The 26,823-nt window shown below is 37.1% G+C and overlaps 1 protein-coding gene across 1 annotated transcript in view; it reads left to right on the forward strand.

Moving 5' to 3' along the window:
- LOC104466348 (syntaxin-binding protein 5-like) overlaps positions 1-25,241 on the forward strand; it is a gene marked incomplete at its 5' end in the record, with an annotated part of 58,462 nt that extends 33,221 nt beyond the window's left edge. The window contains 10 exons of the mRNA XM_010079732.1: positions 4,743-4,826; positions 10,714-10,837; positions 12,422-12,500; positions 12,663-12,817; positions 14,437-14,509; positions 15,828-15,975; positions 17,553-17,620; positions 18,862-18,902; positions 20,822-21,039; positions 25,051-25,241. Coding sequence (XP_010078034.1) covers positions 4,743-4,826; positions 10,714-10,837; positions 12,422-12,500; positions 12,663-12,817; positions 14,437-14,509; positions 15,828-15,975; positions 17,553-17,620; positions 18,862-18,902; positions 20,822-21,039; positions 25,051-25,227 — 1,167 coding nt within the window. The remainder of the gene's footprint in view (positions 1-4,742; positions 4,827-10,713; positions 10,838-12,421; positions 12,501-12,662; positions 12,818-14,436; positions 14,510-15,827; positions 15,976-17,552; positions 17,621-18,861; positions 18,903-20,821; positions 21,040-25,050) is intronic.
- Positions 25,242-26,823: the final 1,582 nt, after the last annotated feature.

The raw sequence follows: 26,823 nt of genomic DNA on the forward strand, positions 1-26,823 counted from the left end.
ATAGGATGAGAGAGTTGGGGTTGTTCAGCCTGGAGAAGAGAAGGCTCCAGGGAGGCCTTATAGCAGCCTTCCAGTACCTGAAGGGGGCTACAGGAGAGATGGGGAGGCACTCTGTATCAGGGAGTGTAGTGAGAGGACAAGGGGTAACGGGTATAAGCTGAAAGAGGGCAGATTTAGACTAGACATTAGGAAGAAATTTTTCACTGTGAGGGTGGTGAGGCACTGGAACAGGTTGCCCAGAGAAGCTGTGGATGCCCCATCCCTGGAGGGGTTCAAGGCCAGGCTGGATGAGGCTTTGAGCAACCTGGGCTAGTGGGAAGTGTCCCTGCCCATGGCAGGGGGGTTGGAACTTGGTGATCTCTAAGGTCCTTTCCAACCCAAACCATTCTGTGATTCTGTGATTCTACGAATGAGGAAATTACTTAGGCTAAGAGAAAATGTGGGAGTGTGTTAAGTACTTGCCCTCCTTACATATTTACTCTTGGCCGTTTAAGTACAAGGTCCTGTGACAGGTAGACCTTTTGTTTAATTTAGTAGATTTGTTCATAGGTAATAGAAATGTTTCAAGATAGGTCTACACACTCTGCTCAGCTCCTCAGCTTCCAGTTAACCAAACACCAACAAGAGTTGTTGGTTGGAGAAATCAGACTCCTCACATCCCTTCACGGGGGGCAGCAGATTAAATTGTTCTCTACCTATGCTTGAGGAATTAAATAGTGGGTACAAATCAGTCATAATCATTGCTCAAAATACAGATATTCTCGTACTATCCAAGTACAAGGGTACTGTACTCTGCAAGGGTCCAGTGGTATATCCTTCTCTGGGATGTCACAAAGTTGTTTACAGATCTGGGCATGTTTTGCTGAAGTAAATAAACAGCATCATCGTGTGGGCACTGAGTGATTGAGAGTCCAAAAACACAAAGAAACCTTTCCAAACCTAGGACAATCATAAGATCTCTTTTTGAAAGCCAGGGACATTTGTGTGTTAACTGCATATTAATCTTTTTATATTCTTTAGAATAAAACTTTCGGTTTATATCCGTGACAGATGACCAGTTTTTCTGTGCCAGAAGAGTGAATGTAATTCCAGGAGACTTCTGCCATTCAAAATTTTTCCAGAGTGCTCTCCAGACAAACTGTTAAGGCAGACTTTGGAGACAGCCTCTTTTACGAATCCAGGAAGCTGTGGCTGGAAGACAGACACTAAAGAGAATTTGGGCATTTACTGTGTCACTTAAGAACGATTTGGAGACCTAGTGATTACATCTATGAAATATAACTGTGTCTGCCACATCAGTGAATAAGTGTACATTAGGAAAAGACCGAAAGGCACAGACATTTGTAAGTGGCAGATCTGTAGCAAACATGATTTTTCTTGCTGACACAGGAGAAGACATTAACTGCCATGATCTGCAGTTTCCCAGCAACTGGAGAAAGCTTAATAGGAAGAGGTTTAATGTTATTAACTACTAGCTGGTGAACTAAATTTCCTATCTCTGAGTCTGTGCTCTGAGATCTAATAACACCTAAACACAGTATGCATTTGGCAGGCTTGGGGTTTTTGGTTTTTTTTGTTTTTGTTTTTTTTTTGGTCCCAGCTGTTTTGTGCTACCAGGACAAGGAAGGGGCTGGCTGGCATGTACCACGATGCAATTGGTTGATTGTGAAGGAAAAATCTCCCCTAAAACACCATCATCAAGAACATTTTATGTGGAAGGATTTGTTAAGTTAAAATGTGGAGCAACTGCACTAGACAAAGATCTTGCCAGGACTCCACCCTCCTTCAAATTCTGTCCAGCCTTCTGCATGATTCTTAACCTAATTAAGAATGAGGAATTAAACAAGCTGCCAATAAACACAACGTGAAGAGAAATATTTTGGTTTTTCCTTCCTGAACTCTTTTTACACATATTTGTCTTCATCTATGTTTTCTCCTCCAACTGCATTGATGGATGTTTTATTTTTTGCCTCATTGAATATTACAGACATAGGGTTTGTCTTACAGATCTCTCATTCTTACCATGGCCAAGAGGAGTGTGAATATTTGAGTTTCCTATGGTTCAGACAGGTCAGACTTCAGAGCATCATAAATATACTGGCAATGAGACTAATCAGATTCAACCAGTTGGAATTCTGACTTTAGTGTCATATCACAGTGCTAGTGGTTTAGTAGCATGGCTACCATCTGAGCAAAGAGAGAGAGAGATTCCTGGCTATGCGGCAAATCTGTTTATCTTTCAACTTCTTCCCTGAAATCACAGCACTTTGTATCTTGCAATTCTGTAGTGCTGTTTGTGCGTTATGCGTTTCAGCAATAGATCAGGTAAAACGCTTTCTCTGATAGGAGGTGTTTAACCTTGTAGTAATTACCTGGAGCATGATATCTTTGCAAAAGAGAGCCATAAAAATCAAAAGACAAGCCTGCTTCACCAGGGTGAAAGGCTTATTATGAAACAGGATCACATACTAAATGCTTTTCTATTCCTTCAGTTTCCTAAATGTATTTGTACAAAAGCTGAGGTGGAAAGAACGCTGGTAGATATGAACTGAACTCAACAGGTTTGGTATCCAGCTGTAATGCACTGATGTGAGTGCTTGTGATGATGACAGTAAGGAAGGCACTCAGACTCCATAACCTATCGATTAAGATACCATTTATTGGAGTTAATACAAAAAGGAAAAAGAAGATAATCTTACATTCATTCACATAGTGGGAACCCCAAGTTGTGCAGCATTGGATGGATCTCCAATAAGGGCACAGCACACTATGCTGGTCCCCTCTGCGAAGAGGTTTGCCAACATTTTGGTCTTTAGAGAACTCAAAAGATTTATTTTAAAAAAAGTCTATTCATTTCTACTGTCAAGCAAAAGCACGTTCACATGAGAACATACTGCATTGCGTTAAGATAAAGACAAGGTCACAAAGGTGCTGTAATTGCCCTTACAGGTGGGAGCTGCCTACAGGCTGCTGCTTTACAATCAGCCAGCTAAGTTTATCTTGTGGCCAAGGAATATGTGCAGCACAACACAAGCCTGAAAGCAAAGTGCTATGTGCAGCACTACCTAGCACAGGCCTGCACCCACTCAGGGTAACTGCTGTGTGCATCACTAATTCCTGAATATACAATTGTTTTACATTTAGGGTCACCACACCAACAGCAAAAGCAGTCGTAGGAAGACTCTTTGTTCACTGTCTCAATGGCAGTGTATTATCTCACAATACCACATGGCATCTTGACACAAGTGCTATCCAGTTAGCTGCATGCTTTCTGGACAGGATGTCTTCTCACATTTACTCTGCCACAGAATCCCACAGACTTGTCCAGAGCAAAAATGATAAATATTCTGGAATTTCTCCAGGACAGTTTGGATTTTTTTTCAGGAACAGAACACTTAACCAAACAAGTATTTTTCATATTCAGGTATTAGGTATCTTAACTGTAAATCATCCCCAGATTAGACAATACATCTCCACATAATGAATATTCTCCTAGCAATAAAGAATCATGTGTAGTAGGACTGAGAGTATTCCCAGACTCTTTTATAGCAGTATTGATGTATCAATTAAGTTTAACTTGGAAACAAAGTGATGTTTTGTTTAGCAGTCCAGCCAAGTTTCATTTTTATGACTTAGGCAAGATAAAGATAGCAAAGATGCTGGTAAGGTCTCACAGTCTAAGAGATAGTCTCATCATTCTTCTGCTCAAATTCTTAATATAGAAACTGTAAATTCTTGCCTGCATGCTCTGGTCCATATGTTTATGGACAAAGAACAACTGCAGTTACCACTGCCAGTTGTATGAAATATTCCATAGCAGAAATGTGTGAGTCTTCCAGTTTGGTCATTCCTGGTCTTCATGTCCAGGACAGATTCCTAGCAAGATGGGCTCTATGGGAAGCAATTTCCAGGACACCTAAGTAGGCCAGACTTCACATCTTCCATAAGATCTGAAATTAATTGTGTTCAAAGGAAGAGTACTGAGTACAGTGCCAGCTCAATTATTCAGTTCTTTTCAATAGAGACAAGGAGAAAGGACTGTGTTCATTCTCATTTTTCTCCTGAGCATCATTTTTCTTCTCTTTCATCTTTTGACAAATCTTCTTTGCTGGTATTTCTCAGGTGTGCATGATGATATGACATACTAGTTCTAGAAGAAGTAAAAGCTGGCATGCCAGTTAAATTTTTTTCAATTTCTAGGAAAGCAAGCAATTCATTCTCTGCAAGGTGAGTTCTTCAAAATGTTTTAAGCCAGTAGAAAGCAGAAATTCAAGGAATATATGTCGCTGAATGAGAGTTTAATCCAGTGACTCTGGTTTTAAGTTATTTAAGTGATCTCTTACATGTCAAACAGTTTTCCCTCCAACCAGGGGCAAGGAAATTAAGAGCTGAGAGGAACATACCACAGTTGTGATTTCTCATCAGATATACAATTGTGAAGACTGTCCAGGTGCATAATCTCACAAAAAACCCCAACCAAACAAACAAAGGGGTATAAAGTATATTTTTTCTTCCATATTAGAACTTAAATTGTCGGTAATGAGAAGTAGTTTATGCTGAAAGATAATTTGAAAGCAGGGTATTATGTGTAGTGCAAACTACAATCTTACCTATCAGTTTGGCATTTCTTTTTACAGTGCTTATTTATTTTTTTAAAAATCTCTTAAAACCATTAAGTTCTGCAATAGTTGTATATACCTTTTGAATCTGAAAGTATAATTGTGTTTGTTTCCCTTCTCCAGCTATTGATAGGCTATGAAAATGGGACTGTAGTACTCTGGGACTTACGATCTAAAAGAGCTGATTTGAGAGCTTATTATGATGAGGTAAGCAGTTTCCTTTAATTCAGAAAAACTGTATTCAGCAGTTTGTTGTATGTCTTATCAAGCAGACAGATATTTTATATTAAGGCATTGCTTGTTCTGGAAATACTGTTTGTGCTATGCTTTTGAACAAGTTATTGACAATAGAAATCAAAACCTGAAAACTCTAGTTCTAATGCATTAGGTTCTTGTGAGTGTACTACAACACAGAACCTCTTCCCCTTGATTTTCGCAAGTCCATCAGCTTCTGTGTAAGGATCCTCAGTTGAACAGAGTGTAGTAGTGAGATGACCTGAGATCTAGCTACATTAGGAATTATGTGATTATCTTTACTGACTATTACTAGAGCATTGATTATAATGCAAGAGAAACTATTTTGTAGGACTATTGGTATTACCTAGTACTCAAGATCTGATTAAAAGGTTTTCAAAACTGTATTCTCGTAGTTTTATCAGGAAGCTGTCTTTTGCCATTTATAAACACAGATGCGGTTCTTGTATCAATAAACAGGTTGTTTCAAAAATAGTTATATTCCTAGTAATTATGGTTTTAGGACTAGCCTTAGGGAAAAACATACATGTTCTGCAAGCCCTTCTGTAAAATTCTCTGTGGATGAATGTGAATGCAGCTACAACTGAAGGTAGAAAAGGACATTTTCTTTAATATGATCAAGGTTTCCTATAGTTCTCTTTCCTTCTTTTCTTGCCACCTTATTACATGTAAGGAGTACATGTTTATTTTCACTCTAAAATTAATCTGAATATATCTGAATCCTGCACTCTTTCAGGCCTGTTTTCACAGACACACTACACTGACCTTCAAGGATAAGATTCTGAGCATCCAGACTAATTCCAAGTTTAACCAGGCCAGCAGCTGAGTCTCAAGACATGCCCCCGAAATAGTCTGTAAAGTGACAGTCTGCCTGTGCATACACTTGTGTAGTTGCACCCGTTCTATTACTTCAGGCTGGCCAACTTTTTCCTTTTACAGCTATCCTGGAGGGAGTGTGTTCACTCGCTGTCCTCTCTTGTGCTCAGAATGAGACTACATGAAACAAGATCTTCATGACACTGTTTCCATTATTTTTATTTGCTTGGTGAGACAGTGGTTGGGTGTTGAAAATTTCTTACACAATTTAGTTGTTCCACATTTTTCAGTACTGTCCTCAGGATCTTTTTTTGACCTTTTTCTGAGTTGTGCTTTCCTCCTCAGTGGTTACTTGCTGTGTCATTATTCTACTTTATGCAATTTGTGATGTCTTCCTATCGTCTACTGACATAGTTGCAAGATTCTTCTTTTGTCTTATAAGGCTTGTGTGACTAGCCATTTATTCCAGACATTCAGGCTCCAGATTGATAATATTCCAGATCTGCTGGGAATCCCCTAGGAAGCCCCTAAAAAGGGTTCTTTTTTAAATCCTGGGTTATATAGCTTTTGTGAGTCACAAATTATTAGTTCAACATGTGCCACTTGGTATATGGCACCAATCCAAGTTTTAAAACCTAAGCCTCTTCATGCAGATTGGTCACGGAAGATCACAGTCCAGAAAACATTGTTCCTGCTCCCCTTCACCTTTCCACGTGCGCTGATGCAAGGCCTCCGTGCCCCGTGACATCTGACCAATCTTTTGGTATCATTGTTCTGGCACTGAGCTAGCCAGTTGCAATTTCAAGGTACCTGTGAGGTCTCGGTTAAATTGCTTTAAATGGTCTCTATCTTTGTTGAACACCAAAGTGCCTCTTTGAATGGTGTCTGAATGAGATTAATCCAGCCTAATTTTTCTTTTCCTATGCTTGCTTTAGCACCAGTTTTGAAACTAATGTAGTCACCTTATTTGATGGTGAAAGAACTGCAAATTTCATGTAACTCACCACTTCCTCTCTGGGCATCTGCAACGACTGTCGGATGGCATGATCTTTTCTGGCTTATCAGTGGAGCAGATGCTTCTGTTTAGTATCAGAAATTGCCCTTATTCAAAGGTGTCTTCCATTTTATTTTTTTTCACTGTGTTGAGTGCTGTTTTTTAATTGAGATCTTAAAAGCAGTTGACACAGAGCTCAAATGGAATAGGTCCTCTGTATTTGCACACTTGAGCAGTTGCCTAACAAAGGGATCATTAAGAGATAACGGTTCTCAGTCCACTTGGACATCACCACTGTGAAGCTTGCCTATCCTTTCTAGGCTGAGTGGTGTTGTCATACCAGTGAAATGCTTCACATCACATGAGACTTGCAGACATGGATATGAGATGTATGTTGCAAACATCTCTTCAGAATATCGGTAATCTTATGACAGGGAGGTGTATTGTTTGCTATAATGTTGGCAGGATCTGTCCAGTACTTGCAGAAGTATGCCCTTTCATTTTCCTTGCCATCCAGATAAATGTCATGGACACATTGCTCCTAGAATAAACAGTTCACTGAGAAAACCCAATATCTTATATAAATGGTGAAGCTGAAGACTCTGCCCTCTATTCACAGACCTGCAATTTACAATTTACATTTACAGCTGCATTCCTTACTCCACCTTCATCATGCTATACTTCATGTCTTGAAGGCTGGGACGTTTCATAGATAAAACACATCTGCTCATTTCAAATGAGAGGCATTCTCACCAGGGATAGAAAAGGCCATGCAAGCTGCGTTATCTGGAACCTCTCTGCTTGATGTTCTTGTAAACCTATGTCTTCCCTTTAAAGCTTCTCCCTGATAGTCACAGTTTACTCACTGAAGGTAAAAGTAGTCCTGTCTCTTTAGTCCTGCTGATGACCAGTTAGAGGCTGCCTCGGTTCATCAACTCCTGATTCAAGGAGTTCCCATGTTTTCTTCTCTACTGTGTCAAAGTTTCTCAAGAGACTGAATTGTTCTCCCTCATGGAACACCTGCTGCAAGAGTGGAGCTTGAACCTGCTGCTGAAGAGTCTCGTGTCTGCTCTTCAAGATGTCAGCTGCAAATTTGTTTCTTTGTGTGATTACGATTGGCATCTTCTCAGTGGCAATATGTATGAGATATTCAGGCCCTTTCAATCAATGCTCCTATAGGATGCTGTCTGTAAAAGGCTTTCCTTGCAAGCCTTTTTATAAATGCCTTCAAAAGTTTATTTCCCTCAATTAGTATAAAAAGAGAGCACATAAGCAAGACAGATCTTTCAAAGGATTCTCAAGTTATTGTTGATAGTTGGGAGACCCAAAAAACCAGCAGTCTTCGTATACAGGCTGTTTAAAAGTTTGTCAGGTTGTGTCAACACACATTCAGAGCTTCCTGAAGCATAGTCATCATCTTTCATTAGAAATTCGTCATCATTCAAAAAGAAGCTGCTGAGTTCACAGAGACATTTCCCTGATGACATCTCCCTACCTTTATCCAGCACTATGCCTTTACGGAAATATCAAAGCAGATGTGGCCCTTGCTGTAAGGGTCCTGTGGTACTACTAACACAAAGGATTCTTGAGATTCAAGCAGTAGGATGAGTATGGTGCTTGTTCAAAATATGGTCCTAGGAGCTGGAATGGTGTTGGGCATGCTTAGTTTGAGTACATGCTGACTATGGGAGAAGATGGAATATGTGCGCAGCCGCTGTGGGTATTGCAGAAGGAGAAACATACCAAATCTGGAGTGATATGCTTTATGTGCATACACTATGTGAACATTCACACGAGTCACCCACCATGATGAATTCTTGTTCTATGCAAATAACTGCTCTTTTTTTGTATGGATGCTAAAGAAGTTGATCAGAATGCTAGACATATTCTAGCAGGGAGAAAATTAGGGACATATTCAGTAGGACCTTTGAGTATTCACCGTGACTCCCACCTGAGACCTCTGAAAGCAATTCCAAGTATTTCTTGTCTGTTTTGGGGCAAAGTCTAACAGGTGAGTTTGAGTTGCTGCTATGCCAGCTGTCTGTGACAGGAGCATTCCTCCTCAGCTCCACTTAACAGGAGGTTTATGCTGGCAGGTGGCACCTAGCAGCTGAGAGGCAGTTTAACAAGCAGCTTGCCACAGTCTTCAGCTGCTAGTTACTAGCTCTTGCTCAGACACAGTTACCGACTGTAACCATGTGAAATGTTTCTATATGTGATAACACATCTCAAGCAGATTCAAATTTGGCATGAATGAGCTCATGTCAGAATTAATTTGCACGAGGATAGGCATGCCTGCAGTGAAAGTGAAGCAGTGCTCGCCCCAGATCTAAGGTTCTTACTACCTGAGGGCAATGGGCTCTGTATGAACCATCTTTCTGTGTTGTCTTTTGTTGCTTCAGTTATAGTTTGATATCTTCTGGGTCTTTAAGAGGAATTGCATGACACTCCTCTCTGGTAGGTAGAAGTTTGAGTGATACCCATTATGTGACTCAAAGATAAATGGCTGGAGTTCACTTTGTTCAGCTCTGTTTGTTGAGTCTTTATTGGCATGACCAGCTTACTGGTGTATTAGCAAAGTATTCGTATACAAGGCATGTCAGATTCCTGATAAAACATCTGGGTAATCTTCATGCAAATGCTCATTTGTGGATATGCTGTCCAGCCTCAGGAGCTAAGTTTAGGGAGAGGGCCACAGCCTTTTTGTTGGTTTCTTCTGGTACTCCTTCCACACCATGAGCCGTTACCAACCATAACACTCAATATGCTTATTGAAAGAGGAAGACCAACAAGGAGTTCTGAATAGTGACAGTAGCTTAGGTTTATTTCTTGTCAGCTTAAGCAAAACTGACATGAACAATCTCCAATGCTGACTTATGAATATCCAGGCATGATTTTAAAGTAATTTGAATAAATCAGGCAAAGGGCCATATGCAATTTTAAGTGCATGCAAGGCCTTAACACTTCATGGGTCGCAAAAATCTAAATTTATTAAACTGCATTAAAAAATAGGTCTCCCTTATTTACATTTACATAAAAGCATATTGTGTTTTTTGCTACTTGGCAGCTAACATTTCTGGAAGGGAAATGGACTCAAGGGAAAATTCTGCGAGTTTGTACTTCTGAGGGGAGTGTGTGAGAAAGCGTGGTAAACAACGAAGCAACACTTTGTTTTGTCAGAAAATGGCTTTTGTTAGTTTCCAGCACATTCCAGTGGAAATTATCCTTTCAGCTAGTTTGATGTAATTATGGATATTTTCAGTCAGTTCCATTAATTATGCACCAAATACTACGAATGGTCCGTTAATTTTTGAAGTGTTGCTTTTTGACATATACAACATTCATCACGTGGTACGTGCATTGTGTGCATAGGAGTGCGATATTCCTCTTCGCTGAATCGCTATCCGTTCCAAAAGTGTCTTACATCATTGTTTTGTTAATTTCCTGTATCAATTAAACAATCCTTGTATCTTCAGTGGTTTTGGTTTTATATTAAACATCACAGATGCCTATGTACTTCCTCTGAAAATTATATGTGGGGGGGAAAAAATTATTCAAGAACAGAATACTGTTTCTACTTTTCCTAAGCAGTCCTCTGGAGAAGGCTGAATGTGTTGTATGTTACCTGTAAAACTTGTTACACAGAGTTCCCTGTATGTCTGCCAGATGAAATACTTCTAAGGAGAGCTATCAGACGTATTATGATTGCACTGTATGTCCCTTGGTCTTATATCTTACCTTTTACCCTTTTACTTTAGTACACTTTTCCTTACATTCTGGTCTGATTCAGTACAAGCTTTCGTACATTCTTGTGTTCTGTTAGCATTTATAATGAATTGTTTTGCTTGACCAACAGTCTGTGGCAGACATTGGTTACTAAAAAGTGCTGATAAGGGACTTACACAAACAAGAACCATCCAACTGTTGCTATACCATTAGATTAATACAATCCAAAGTTATAAAATAAAATATCATTAGTGTAAACATTGTATTCCATTTCAGTCTCAAGTTCTTCTTTCATTTTTGTAGGCTATTCATTCTGTTGCTTGGCATCATGAAGGGAAACAGTTCATGTGCAGTCACTCTGATGGCAGCTTGACCCTATGGAATCTGAAAAGTCCTAACAGACCATTCCAGACGACAATTCCACATGGTAATTTTGGTAGTTAAAATGTATAACTAAGAAGCAATACAATATTCTCCATGCTGTTTGCTAATATCTATGTTTATTTCATTTTTTATTGTAGCCCAGATCCAGAGTTGCTTCTTGAATAACTATTTTAATCTGCAAAGTAGCTGCAAAATATTATAAAAATCAGAGAGTGATTTTATCAAAAATTTTTTTAATTTATGTCATAAATACCTCTTACTGGGTAATACTGCTCTAATGCCACCTTTTATCCAATTCATCTTAACAGTCTACTGCAGATCTTTGATGCCCTCAGGCTATGGGATTTTCAGATTTGTTTCTTTTATATTTTGTACTTACGTGCTCGTATGTGCAGTTTTCACAAGAAGCAATACATCTTGTACAAGGCACTGCATTGCTTTTTATAGAGATGGTACAAGGCTTTCCAAGTCATTGCAATGAAGAATTTAAAGGAGCCATATTTAGAAATGGCTCTGTCTTTTATGGCTGGGACTTTATAAGCCATTACTTCCTATAAACAAGGTAAAAAGGTATTAACTGTATTGCAAATCAATACATTACTAACTGGGTGAAGAGGGAGGAAGAAAGGGAAAGCAAGATCTATGTAGCCCAGAAAAGTTTTAGCATTTCCTTAAATTTCCTAATTCCTTGTATTTTAGCATTTTTAGTCATAGAATTGTACTTTATGTCAGAAGGGACCTCTCAGAGGTCATCTGGTCTAAGCCCCAGCTCAAAACAGGCCTGATTAGATCAGTTAGCTCAGGACAGCCTCCAGTCCACACTGGACACTTGAACACTTCCAGTGACAAATTGCACAACCTCTTTGGGCAACATCTTCCGGTATTTAATGACCCTCATCCTGTGGATTTTTTTGCTAATATCTAACCAGAATTTGCCATGCCACAACTTGAGTCTTTTGCCTCCTGTCATGTCACTGTGCACCTCTGAGAACAGTCCAGCTTCATCTACAATATATCCTCTAATCAGGTTGTTGTTGAAAGCATAGACTTTCCAAAGTTAAAAAAAAAAAAATCAAAAATGTTGGGTTTTTTTGGTTTACTAGTGACTTTTCTCTGACTGGAAGAAAGTGCTGAGCCATAATTAACCAAGAACCCATGAATTTCATTTGTACGCTTAATTTAATTTTATCACTCAACTGGTTACACTCCAGAGCGTGTAACATTTTGTCAACAAAAGGAATTGAAACAATCCAAGAATGATTCAGGAAAAGAATAAGCTGTTTATGGTCATAATGTGTTCAGAAAAAAGGTATACATTTGGTCAAATTTATTAATTATTAGTGAAGTGTCAGCCTTCTCAGTAATCTGCGTGGTTTTTAGACATCTTTGAAGTGTGGTCTATCGTCCTTTAGATGTATGTGGCAGCAAAAACATAAGCCGTGATAAATGTAATTAATTTAGACAAATGCATATTTTACGGAAATCGGAGCTAATATGCATCATCTTCGGTAGCTTTAAAATTCCATTCTCTTATTGCTTATACAGTTGCTTCAATGTGTATGTTTTAGTTTGATAGTTCTCTTATCAAGATGTTTTGGTACAGTTTTCATCTTCTTTCTTTCCTTAGGAAAAATTCAGAGAGATGGAAAAAAACCTGAATCTTGTAAACCTATTCTTAAAGTAGAGTACAAGACCTGTAAAAACAGGTATGTTTTTAATCTTACATTTCTGTGTTAAAGTCCTTTTAGAATCTTTCCCTCTTTTTTTTGTAAAGCTACTTATTATTGTTTAAAGGTACTAAACCTATAATGTAAATTTGTATGTGCTATGTACACTTATAATTACTATGTTGTTTTTTTTAAATGCAGTGAACCATTTGTGATATTTTCTGGTGGATTGTCATATGATAAGGCTTGTCGAAGACCAAGTTTAACAATCATGCATGGGAAAGCAATTACAGTTCTTGAAATGGATCACCCTATAGTTGATTTTTTAACTCTTTGTGAAACCCCATATCCAAATGGTGAGTTTATTAAGCAAAACACAGTTATGGAAAATAGAAACAGAGAGATCTTCTCTCATACCTTACTTCCATTCCAGGGACTTCCATTCTCACTGTTGTCTCCATCTTAAGCAAACCACATCACTGAAAGGAACTCAAACTTGTTTGCAGTCTCAATATAGGAAGCAAGTAATGAGTGGACAATACAGCATGCATAAATCTCCATATATAATCTTGAAGCGCATTGGCTAGTGTGAGGAAATATTGCTATTAGTCAAACATATGTCCATATATTTCTATCATTTTTATGAGGCTGAAAATCTACAGATTGATAAATTATTGAAGATTAATCTGTCACTTATCTGCAAAAATGTTCTTACACTTCAGCCTGAATTAAACTGTTGAAAGTGTTTTGCTGCATATTGTAGGGCTGCCAAATTCTGAAGTACATTCACAGAAAACTCCAGAAAGTAAATTAAGAAAATCTCTTAAGTCAAAAATAAACTCAGTTCAGTGTTTTAAGCCCTCAAGCAGAAAAGTAAAATAAATCTTACACACATAGCTAAATCAAATATGAATTAAAAACACTTTGTAAAGATAAAGTGTACATTTGTTTCAATGTCGTGCAAAAATTTAATTTTCAGTAGTCAAAATTAGTTTGGGCCTTCATTTAACTATGGCAAACACAGTGACACTTCCCAGTACTGAGATTTTGTAGCTCCTTACCCTGCTCACACACTAATATTTAAAAATTTTTATTTAACCTGTGTTATTCATAGCTTTGTATAAAAACAGGCCATAAATAATGTGCTCTCATAGCTGGCCTGAAAGGAAGGTAAATCAGTTGCTGTCAATTTACTCAGCCTTTTGACATCAGCCAGCTGAAGAGTACCCTCTGAGCTTGTACATACTGGAATGGTTTTCTGCTGTTGAAAAAAGAGTCGTATTTTCACATTTATATTTTTTGAAATAACTTTTATTCTATGTAAACTAGTGCACCCTATGCATCAAGGGAAGCATTTATTTGTCATTTTAATTGTTTCTTTTTGATAAACAAAAAAAGCATTACATGAAAAACCAAACTATATAGTCTCCTAAAGAGTGTATGGGAGAAAGGACCGTAGTATCTGAATTGAACACAACAGACTTACAGTATTTCTTTGGAATATTCCTTTGGAACCACTTTGGAAATGAGGGCATTGTGTATCGTCAAGTGGCCTGGACCAGCTGTTCACAATTTGTTTTTGAAGAATACTTGTACACAGTAGAATTATTACTACTGGAGAGCAAAAAAATACATTTCCTGTGTAATAGCTGGATTCAGCAATGCAGTAATACGTACAATTTATTCATATTCTGTTTCTTTACTTTCAATACACCATAATTCTGGCCTGCTATAGTATGCCAATTCTATTTCTGCTATGTGTGTTTGTCAGCAATACTGCCCAAAAGTCATTCCTCAGTTCCTGTCTGGCCCTAGTTCACAGATATGTCTAGTTTGTGGATATCTCTAGGATTTGTACCTGAAAACTTTTGTTTAGTATCCGGTGGATGTTTTGGAGAACGTAAATATGACTTACTTGTTTAAAATTACTAATAGGAGAACTCCATGTCTTTTATACTTGATTCCTTGCTTACAGAATTTCAAGAACCCTATGCTGTAGTTGTGCTTTTGGAAAAAGATCTCATTGTTGTTGACCTGACACAAAGCAAGTAAGTATGAAATCTTATATGAAGTTATTTATATATCTTAACTGTCCAGCAAAGATGATAAAAATACTAATGTTATCATGCAATGTCGTTTTTCTGTCCAAAATCATTCACTCATGGTAATAATTGACTCTATGTGTTTACCTCTACTTTAAGAGCTAAGATCTGCTAATCAACAGAAACTTATGACAATCTTTTTTCTTAAGCTCAGGAATAAATCTAAATCTGTGATCCCTTCAGCATAGCCCTCAAACATTCTCTCAACAATGAAGTTAAGTAATACTTGGTCACATGCTGAATTATGACCTGAATGTATGCTTTGGAAACCAGATTCAGCTATATGTGCATGCCTAACTTCACTAGACTCCACAGGGACTACCACTTAAGTATTTACTCAAGTATCTTAATAAATAATGGCATTGTTTTATAGTAGATTATGGGATTATTTCATTATTCGTTGCTGGTTTAAATGGCAGATAGTTCTTTCACCTCAGAATCAATGTTCGTATCAAAGAGTAATGCAGAATCCAATTCTTATTTATTTTGTTCTGCCTCCAACAGTAGCAGTAATGTACATCCACATCCATGTATGACTAGGAGCAGATTTTGCCCTTAATGTCTTGAAACATTTTAAGTAAATCATATTGTGATCTCACTTACTTTCAAGAATAATTCAAAACATCTCAGCAACATAAAATGAACTGAAATTAGAACCAAATTTCCTATATTTTTGAATTGTGAATAATATTGTGTAATCTGCCAGAACTGAGGCCTTCCTTCTTATCATACCATCCAAACCGATGGAAGTGAGAAATAAACTGAGACCTACTTCATCTGTTATTGCAATTGTTCATTGGAGAATCAGTAATCTACCAACCCAATAAGCTAACCTGTTCAATATAAAATCCACAGCTGTAAAAGTAGTTCTTAGGTCATAATATATCTCATATCCATGAACCTGAAGCTTCTGGGGAAAGTGTAACCTCTGCATAAGTAAGATTCGGAGATATTGGGAAAACTAGTTCCTAATCCTCATTCACAGAAGTAGTCCTATTAGCCTTAGGAACTATTCACATGAATGAGTATTTACCTTGCAAGAGCATTCTTGTCACAGCAGTGGGATGATTTTTTTATCTTTATTTGAGTAACTACACATTGTTATTGACATTAAAAACAACACAAATGTTTGAATAAATAAGGAAAAATATACTTTATTAATAATGATTTTACTCAGGTTCTGTTATACACTTTAATATAAGAATATGTTCTTCTATGGCTCAGTGTGTTACAGCGCTTCTAATAAATTGTCTTCCTTAACTAGTTTTCCAATCTTTGAAAATCCATATCCTATTGACATTCATGAGTCACCTGTTACCTGCACAGAATATTTTGCGGACTGTCCTCCAGATTTGATTCCTGTACTCTATTCTGTAGGAGCAAAACATAAAAAACAAGGATACAGCAATAAGGTAAATAAAACCAATATTTTTTTTAAAAAAAGAAAGTAGATGTAAAACCTATGTTTTTGTAACATCTTACCAAATTATTTTCATTTTACTTCTTTAATAATCACTTTCAAGTTGGCCCAACCAGCATCTTAGCAGCGTGCCTTCAACCTGGTATTTGTCCCTCAAACACCATCACTTCAGCACAACCATTAATGACCATTATACAAGACTTAATCATTAGGCTGCTGGAGTTACGCCAAATCAGACTGAGTTAAAGGAAAGCCGTCAGTGTACAACTCAAATTTATACAGACATGTTATATCTAACAAAGAAAACATTACAACTGAAATAAGTTAGCAGAAGAGCTTCAGTGAAAGTTGAGAGTTGACAGCATGTCTGTGAAATTTTTATTAAATAGCGATATCAATAATTATTTTACGTAGCTACCAAAGTCTTAACATAATGGTTTTAGAAATAGGACAAGCTGCAGAAATAAAAAGAGGAAATGCAATTATTTTATAAATTTCAAACATTAATCAGTTTATGTTTTGACTAGAACTAATTTATCATAAGAAATAAATAGAAAAGACATTGAGTAAACAAATCCGGCATCATCAGTTTTCTGTTCATATTAACAGAATTTTTCTGCTTGGAAATGCCTTGTTTTCCATGAGCTGAGCCCTATCTACTTCTTTTGGATCTCGATTCAGCAAAGTACTTCAGAAAAGTACTTTCAGAATTCATCTACTTATCTGTCTTTACCTCACATACATAGTTTCCAAACTTTTCACCACCTACCTGTATTCATTGCACACTCTCTTGTCCACTTGCTTTATTTGTGTGCATACAAATAAATACACACTCTGAATCTAGATAGCCATTCATTTGCCACCCACTGCCTGTATCCACATAACCAGTTTGTGCTCCCAGTTTTTTTCCATACACACATGCTCTACACACATCCTCATCCAGTCTGCACGTGTCATCTTCCACATCCTGTGTGCTGTATGCATACATCTCAAGCTCTAGGCACAGACCAGCATTTCGCTCTACCAGCGTAGACCAAGGAAGAGAATGGGAGTCTTGCCAATAGTAAAAAAAAGGCAGAGAAGAGATGATGATTTCTTATGTTCTGTAAAAGTTGCATTCACTTTTCTCATATCTTGTGGCATCATGCTCAGATACTTGTTTCTGGGCCAGCATCTTCAGTAGTCTTCATCCTCAAAATAGATTCTCAGTCTATTCAGTGTCCTATAGAAACTCCAAGAGCCAAGCAGTCTGAAAAGAGTAGAAGAACTGTTTGTTACTTGTTCCTCTAGTTCCTGTTTTGGATTGTTGAGTGTTAGATGTGCAGATATATTTTAAAAACACACGACTTTAATTGATAACATTAAAATGTTATTAAGTTTCAAAAGCCTTAATTGATAATATAAAAATGTTTATAAGCTTTAAAAGCTTTGAATGCTACATATTTTTGTTCCTTTTATGAGTTGTATTGCTTTTTGGAAGAAGATGTTGTCTGCTCTTGATTTTAAAAATTAACTGAGCAAGATTCATCAGAATCAGTTGTGATGTCCGTACTCTTGTTGTTTGTTTAGGAGTGGCCTATCAGTGGTGGAGCATGGAACCTTGGAGCTCAGACATATCCCGAAATCATTATTACAGGGTGAGAATCAAACTGAGGATTGGTACTTTTAAAATGTCGGTGTCTACAGCTTTTGATTGTGGGTTAGCTATAGATAAGAGTTGACCCTTCACAGAGTATGCATATCCTGGTCTCTTTGTTTGAGGTACCTAGTTTTTTCCCTTGTGCAGAGGCATCACAGAAATTCCCGTTTTCTGTAGAAAAGAGAACGTTGTACTTGGACATGAACTACCATTAAGAATTACCATTTGAGGCACCAGTGTTAGACAGCAAGTCTATACACTTGTGATGTTGGGCTCTTTGGAAAAGAGAATCCATTGCAAGATAATATTTTGGCCTTGAGGGGCGTAGAGAATAGCATTGAAAAGGGGAGCAGCTGTTCTTCTATAGCTGTTGTCCTTTGGCCTTCTGGAGACTTTGTATCTGGGGATGGTTTGGGAATTCATTTTCATACCCCAGCATCAGTGAGGGTGAAGTGCACTGACATGAATTTCCCAATGTGAGTGCAGAGACAGCCCCATAGCAAAAAGGCATAGAAAGGCTGATATGGCAGTAGAAGCCCCATGAGCAGTGCCTGGGGGATTTTCAAGGGGCCATGCCGTGAAACAGAAGCTATTCAGCTGTGATGCACTCTGTGTTGCCCTCTGCTCTCAGCCATGCTGAAGGCAGCAATATATTTGATAAACTGTTATTATCAATGATACTTAACACCTGTTTTGAAAAATAAGGTTATGATGTATGCAATAGTACCAATAAGGTGATGAAAGGTTTATTCTAATTTTAAACAGAAATATTTCCTTCCTCCAGCTTTACTTCAGGGATGATTTTATGTTACTAGAAAGAACACAGCTGTAGGGTATTAAGCAAAATGAAGTCACCCTCTGTCTTTTCAAAGTTTGTTATACATGGCATTTTTAGAGCGCACAGGCTTGACGCTGGCCCACTGTAAAGCCAAAGATGCTGAAACTGAAACTTGTCATTAGTGTGGGAGCTAATTTCTTGCTGTTGCAATCTAAAAATTCATTGGGAGCTTGGTTCTCTGTAGGAAGTGCATGAAAAGGGATTTTATTAACCTAATCAAACTAATAACAAAATATTTTCATATAGTTAGTATATATATCATTATATATTGTCAGTAAGGTCTGGAGAGTTACCACATGAGAAAAATGCAGTTTTCTGCTTATATTTGTCACAAACTGAAAGTAGATGATGTTTTAGAATTGCATCTTTTTTTAACACATTTAATTTATTTTTTTTTTAAGCCATGCAGATGGATCAGTAAAGTTTTGGGATGCTTCTGCCAGTAAGTTCATAAAGTTCACTTTTATATAATGCTGACAGATCACACTCACACACATATATAACATGATATTTGACAGTATGAGTTGTAATAACTGGGATGATATAATTAGGAATAATGAGGTGAAATTAAGTGAGTTTTTATTAATTTAGGGGAAAAAAAAAAAAACACGGCTAATGAGATACATTAGACAGAAAAGAGTGAAAGTCTGTAAGTGGAATAAAAATTCCAGGTCCAACATACCAAAACCTGTGAAAGATGAAGTGTTGGTAAAAAATCCCTAGGGCATAATCTTGCTGTGTGTATAAAAGAGTGGGCTCGATTCCATGTAATATTCAGTTCCAGTTGTCCTGTCTCTTCTATTCTGAGTACAATATAGACTTTTTTACAACTCAGTAAAAATAAATATTAAAATGAAATAATGCGTCTTAACACGTCTAGTCTGGTGAGGGTGGAGAAGACCTAAAAGTTTCCTTGTCCACACTCAAGTTCCAGGAAATAATGGAAGCATTTCCATTCATCCTAGCAGGAAAAATCTTCAGAAAATACTTGTTCCATACTTTCTAGCTATAACTACACATAGCAAACCCCAGCTTTCTCCCCTACAGAAAATACATACGTTACTTATTAGTAAAATATGTTTATTGAAAATATACATGCATTTTGGTTGAAAGCTAAAATATTCTGGTTCAAATATTCTGTGTTTCACAAAAGTTGCAGCAGAGTTGCCTTGCATTCTGTCTTCTGTGGTCCAGGGAAGTCTGGGAAGAATACCTCTTTTATGAGGTATCAGTCTCTTAAAGAGAAGAGAGTGTGAAAGAAACTTCTGCATAAAATGTTAGGCATAGCGAGATTTAATTTAACCCTAATAACCCGTCTGTAAAGGTAACCAAGAACACAGAGTATGAGATACTTAAACTACCCACTACTTCTGCATTGTGCAGCAGAATTGTAATGGTTCATACTGCTACCATTTCCAGACAAATACAGGGAATGTTTACAAGATTTTAAAGTCAGCTAAACCTGATGACTTTGTCGGGTAGTTCTCTTTTTTGCCTAATACCAAGTATTTTCACTCATCGGGATGGACAAGGAGAAAATCAGGATTTCCAAAGCTTGATTTCACACAGGAATTTTACATAGGCATGTCAGGTGAACATGACTAGGAGTTGTTTTTTTTATTGTATAACTTTTCTATTTGGAAATGGAGGAAAAACAGATACATGCTGCTTAGAGTTTATATCTTCCAGCATTTCCAAGTTATGGTGACACCAAAAAAAAAAAAAAAAATTCTGATGAGGTCAAAAGGAGTTTATCTGCAAAGACAAAAGTCTGAGAGAGCTTTAATATGAACAAAGATAGGATAATGACTTTTATTTAGAGAAGCAGTGTGAGGCATTAGACCTTGTCTTGTGCATATTTCATTACATATTTATGCTCTTGAAAAGAATGTGCAAATACAGACATTAGAGTGAAACAGTACAACCTGTTGCAAGACCCCAAAGCATTTAGCATATATATTGCACAGGAATCAGTGTGCTAGTCATTTCTTCTATAATCTTGGCAGGAATGAGGATAGCAAAAACTTTTCATAGGGAATATAAACATAAAACACTAATCAGTACATACATGCTGCAACAGGATTCTTTCTTAAGCTGTAAAAGCTTAGATCATAGAGTCATAGAATGGTTTGGGTTGGAAGGGACCTCAAAGATCATCAAGCTCCAACCCCCCCTGCCATGGGCAGGGACACCCTCCACTAGACCAGGTTGCTCAAAGCCTCATCCAGCCTGGCCTTCTTCTCCTCTGGGCCTTCATAAGATTCTTTGTTATGTCACAACTGAAAAGAAAATGGGAACTGATGAGTTTTATAAGTTATTTGCTTAATGTTAGTATTTTTAATATGTCTTAATATATTCCAGTTACTCTACAGATGTTGTACAAATTAAAAACATCCAAGGTCTTTGAAAAACAGAAACTGGGAGAAGGGAAAGCAACAGCTGAGATTGTGGAAGAAGATCCTTTTGCTGTTCAGATGATGTACTGGTGTCCTGAAAGCCGGATTTTCTGTGTGGCAGGAGTTTCTGCATATGTTGTTGTTTACAGGTTCAGCAAACATGAAGTAAATACTGAAATTGCAGTAAGTCCTTCAGAATTTTACTCCCTTATAAAAGAACATAATTTCTCAATCGAATTGCCTTGCTGTGTCTGTGCTCATATACTTGAATAAAATTACTATCAAGCTGTATAAATGTAGGTTTAGGGACATTCCATTTTAAACCTTTCGAGTAAAATCTTGATCCTACTTAAGTTAGTGACAAAAATATAACAGAGTTTTGGTTGAAAACTCTCCACTTTTTTGCTTTAATAGTAGCATATGGTGTAGATTTCTGACATAGTTTGCTTGTAAGACTTTATGGTACGTTAAATCTCTGTTGTACCTGCCTGCTGTAAAAATATTGGCTGCTGTATGTCTTTATCAGATAATGTACATTGTGTACATACATAATAATACTCTTTTTAACTCAGATATTTAATCTCTTTAATTTATGTTCGTAGTGTTCATACAAGGGGACTGAAAATTATCACTGGCTTTAACAAGATTGAAAGAGTTGATTTTTTTTCTGGCTTATGCTGACTTTGTTTCCCTAAAAATGGACATATATAAAATGCAAGATTATTTAGGGCTAAGCACTTGATATTTTCCTAAGCTTTTTGTTGCTTTATTCTGTTCAAATACTTCTTTTTTCTATCTTCATGTCTTAAGCAGTCACCTTATTTCAGGTAGAATCATACAGTTCATGTTCTTTTTTAACTGCACTGCAGTCACCTTGTACTTATAATTGTGCAGCAAGGCTGACTTTGGTTTAAAACTTGCATTTTTGCACAGGAGCCACAACCACTGCTTATACTGTAAAACATTCTTTCTTAAGTCTAAGAAGTTTAACAAGAGTCTACTCTTAAGACAAACCAAACTAAACGTAACTGCCTCTCCTTCAGGCTTGCCATTCTCTGGTACTGGAGAACAGTTTGCAGCTCCAGACACTCTCTTGCCAGAAAGTATTTCTTTGCATCTGTCCACTCTCAACAAACCCCAGGGGCTGACCCAATTTTCCCTTTCATTTTCCACCTTCCCCAATTACTTTTTTTTTCCTTTTCACACTATTTTACTGTACTTTAGAAAGTGTATGGTTCTAGCCTGGAAAAAAAATGTGTCATTTTTGGCTTGTAGCCATGTGCCATCTGGTAAGGAAATTCATTACCTATAGCTGTTCTGTTGTTTTCCTCTCATTTTTTTTTTCCCCCAGAGGCAATTATTAAGCTAGCTGAATGTATTCTTTCAGGAAAGTTTTGAAACTAATGATCGGTAATTTCACCTTACTGACCAGCTTGTGTATAATGCTCCTAAAATTACTACATTTCAGTATTCTTACATTGTTCCATAGCAAATGCACCTCATCTTTTATTACCTATCGTTTAATGTCTTTATTTTCATGTCTTTTCCTTTTGTGGCTGAATTGCATCAGAACTGGTATTTTCTAAAGTGTTATAATGTGTGCAATTTAACAGTTTCTCAGATGTCATATGTAATTAAGAAGCATTTTTATGAGGAATCATTCTCTGAAGAGTTGCTTTAATATTATCTTATCTTGGTGGCATAGTCACTGAGTTCCCCTGGGTTTTGTGCATCCCTGAGATGGCCATCATCTCTTGGTTTCCATGTGTGTGCTGCAAGCATTCAAGTCTTCACTCTTAAATGGTTGGTGTTTAATTAAAAGTATGGGAGTCTTTGTCGGAGTATGTACCTGACTTTAGGCTGTCTGGCTTTGTCTATACTGAGACTGAGGTGGTCAGTCTCAAGGTTTCTTTGCTGCCTGAGCTGAGCCCAAGTTCTAGCACTTAGTATTCTTCTTTCTCTAGCAGCCAGCCAGAACTCACCCTGACTTCAATCTGCAAATCCCAGCATTTTAAGGACCCCATGTTGGTTTGACTGCCTGACATCAGTCTTGCAATGTTATTGCTGTGGTAAATGCAAAGCATGGAGGCCACTCAAAGGTTTCTCTGTGTAGCAGGGAAGTCTGCTGCTGAATATGCCTTGGAGGCACAGACTGTGCCTGGGATTTCCTCGACAGAAGTACTATTTGCATCATTCCTACTATGACAATTCCATATCAGATTCTGGAAGGAAGTAGTATGCATGAGACAAATTCTGCTTCATATCCAACCTTGGAGTCATTGCCATGTAGTTATGTAAAAATAATTTGCTGTTGTAGTTGTTATTTTCACATCTGAATCTACTCCATCCAGTCTCAAAAGGATATCTAGGTATCTATTAAATATGATCACTTTCTCAGTGATCAGTCTTTCCTCAGTGAAGCTCCTCTTCAAAGCTCTTGAAAAGACCCATAGAAAAAAGTTGACACTAGTCTGAATGTAGAAAGGAGAATCAATGAACATAATGATGGGATCCTCAAAAAGATCTTTACTGTGTGTCAAAACAAATTGGTACAGCAGGTCTGTACCACTTCCAAGGTCCAGTCAAAGCAGGAACCAAGACATAAAAAAAAATTCACAGTTATGTTATTAGCCTAAATTTTTCCTTCTCTCTGCAAATGGACAATAGCTAGGACTTAACAAAATGAATTTTAGTAGAAAAAGGAAGACAGGAAGAAAAACATCCCAAGAAGAATGGTGCACTTCTAGCATGACAAGCAGAAGAACGTACTCTTCAATAGTTACTTCAGTCCGGCATGAAGATTAAACAGCGTTATAAATAGTTTTGGTCAGCAGCAATTAATTCCAGTAGATTAGATTTTCCTGAATTCAATATTTCACTCATTGGTCTTTGAAGGCAAATGTTGTCCATAGGTATCTTTAGCTGATTCATGAAAAAAATATCCATGAATTTTGCAAAGGTAAAATAAAAGTGAAATTTTGAGAAAGGACCCTTTCTCTTCTGGTTGAGCAGAATTACTTCTTTCTGAAATCTTATGTGTTCTAACACAATGTCTGAGAAATAGGAGAGCCTTCAATCCTGATCTCTAACTCCCGATTCTCATAAGACTTAGATATTTTCTTAATACTCTCATCTTCATTCTGGTACAGATGGTGTCTCAGTGAGAGATCACTCACCAAGATGGAGTTAGTGTCTACATCTGCAATTGCTTCTGGTCACTTCAAGGTACCGGCACCGAAATTACTATTCAGCTGGTATCCCAAGACACTATCTCTTTGAGGGCTGTACCTTGGTTTTTATTCTTTTCAAAATAGGGATCTCCTTGGACAATTCATGAAGTAGAAAGAATTGCCCAATATTTCCTATGATTCTTTGAGATGATTACTTATCTAGATTTGAGCTCCCTGTCCATTTTCTCCTGTGTTTTGGAGTCCTTCAGTTAAGATTTCCTGAATGAGTGGAAAGAATTGAAGGGTGGTTGGGGCTAGCTGTTCTCCTTTTCCTTATCTACAGAGCCCAGAGGGAAAGAAAAAGGTAACTGCTTTGAACTTTGCTTTCTAGAGTCTGCTAAATTCATGTTCAGTCTAAGGAATACATAGCTCTCTGTGCTGTTATCTCTGATTTCCTGACTCCCACCTGTGGACAAATGAAGGTTGTTCATCAGTACTACCCACACTGTCAGGCTTCTGTGTACTGGCTAAAACCTGTCTTGTAAAGACTCTGTTATACTGGCAGCCAGGAAGCAGAGTTGGTGATCATTCTTCTAATGAATTTGCTCAGGAAAAAGATAACAGATAATAGGCAGAAAATTTTCATGACATTTTTACTGAATTATGCCCTCTTATGCCAAAATATTATCTATTTGGGAGTGAGTGATTACCTTCTCTTTTCATAATAAATTCTGGAAAGCTATATTCTTGCCTTTCACTTACAATAAAAGGCTTGGATCAAAGTCAGCACTGGAAGAATATACCTATGTATTTCTCCATCAGCATAGGGTAGACGACTAGTTCCTATTTTATATTGCTATTAGGCTCTATAAATAACAAAGGACAGTATACTTTGCCTGCAAATGATAATTATAAATTTGGGGCGTTGTTTTTTAAAAAAGGCTTACCGATATTTATTTGAAATTAACGGATTTTTCATCTGTTTTCTTTATTAAATTATAACTTAGTTTTTTATTTATTTAAGTCATTAGAGGTACGACTTCAGTATGAAGTAGAAGATATCATTACTCCTGAACCAGAAATAATTCCTCCATTTCCAGATGCCTCCTCCCAGCTTCCTTCTTTAAAGAGCCTTTCAGGCAGTACCAACACTGTAGCATGTGAAGGAACAATGAAGGATAGTATTCCATGTCTTAGGTAAGTTTCTGCCATTGTTCAAAGATTATCTTTCTAAAAAGCATTCCTATCTGTTGTATTAACAACCAGCTAATTAAAAAGAAAATGAGGTTAGTCATATGTATGCAACACAAAAAGAGAAGAAACCAGAATGTGGAACAAACAAAAGAATTATGGCAAAATAATTAACAAGGTATTTTAAAAGGATATAAATAAGTATGGAGAAGATAAACTGTTATAGTAAAGGTTTGACTATAATTTTCCAGTATGATCTAGGAGTAAATCTTCATCTCATACCCACAATTTTGAGCATCATAGAATAAATTAAGGAATTTCTGAGGAACCTTTTTGGTTTTGAGTTCACAAAGAGACTCCCATAAAGCAGATACGTGCAAAGCTTTCCCTCCTTGATTGATTAGTATAACACTAAAATCTTTCTTTGTGAAAGAAGTATATGCATTTTATGGTGTATAAGGGACGGACACTGTGTTCGTACTCATAAAACAATCTTTAAAATATACAATAAAGAAACAGTTGCACTGTGTGGAAGTGTATTTATGTATTATCCTTAGAAAGAAGCAAAGTGTTGTCTGCTAGAGTACACGTTGCCACTGTTTGGAGTAGATTAATGTGTTCTTAGTAATGAGGCAGATAAATTACGGTTTTGAATAGTTTCAAAACAGAATTCCATACAAAACTCCATAAACTGTAATTTCCCAGCAATTATAGTGCCTTGCTGATAATAATTACTCTAATTTTTGTGAATTCATTATTATTTCAGTCTAATTATTATTATATATTTTAAATGTCTCAATTATTTAAAAAGCAGTTTAAATTAATATTGCCTGACTTTGCAGATACTTAGGGCTGTTGAGCTCCTGACAATAGCATTAGCATTTAAAATTAATTAATTTAATTAAAATTGATTAATTAAAATGGGTTAATTTCTTGTGAAATTAACAGTATTTTTTTGGCACTCTGTTCATTTGTCCGCCTCACTCGGTCAGGCAGTTGAACTTCATACCTCAGCTCATCATTAATCTAAACCATGAAAATCCATAGCAGAGGCAGAGAGAAGTTACTTAACAATTTCAATGTGAAATCTATTCGTACCATTGAAATCAGCAAGAATGCAATCAATTATTTTGGTGGCTAGGATTTTCCCTTAAGGAATTCTTACTTGATCTGGTTGGGGGAGGAGAGGAATTGTTGACCTTGGAGGCAGGAAAGCTGTAATGAACCAGAAGAGGTTCTGCTGGTTAGTTTTTGGAGTTTGCTTAACTCCACTGAATCTCACGTTAAGCTGGCCAACTGATTTTTGACTCATTTTACACAAAGTAAATGTAAACTTATTTTGATAAAGAAGTGATTTTTCAAAATCAAAGTGATCATACATAGAACTGCTAGCATACACCCTCTTACATTTATATAAAAATGTACTGTGTACACTCTCATCTTTTTCGATAGGGAAAGGCACATAAACATCCACACTTTTCCCCCAAACCTTAACTGGGTCCACATTCCTTTTCTGTCAAGCAGAATTATGATGATAGGATTAAAGTAGAGCTGGAAACAGAAAACCTAGTAGAGACCTGGATCACAGAATCACAGAATGTTAGAG

This window comes from Pterocles gutturalis, unplaced genomic scaffold, assembly GCF_000699245.1.
Source record: "Pterocles gutturalis isolate BGI_N339 unplaced genomic scaffold, ASM69924v1 scaffold19869, whole genome shotgun sequence".
Lineage (NCBI taxonomy): Eukaryota > Metazoa > Chordata > Aves > Pterocliformes > Pteroclidae > Pterocles > Pterocles gutturalis.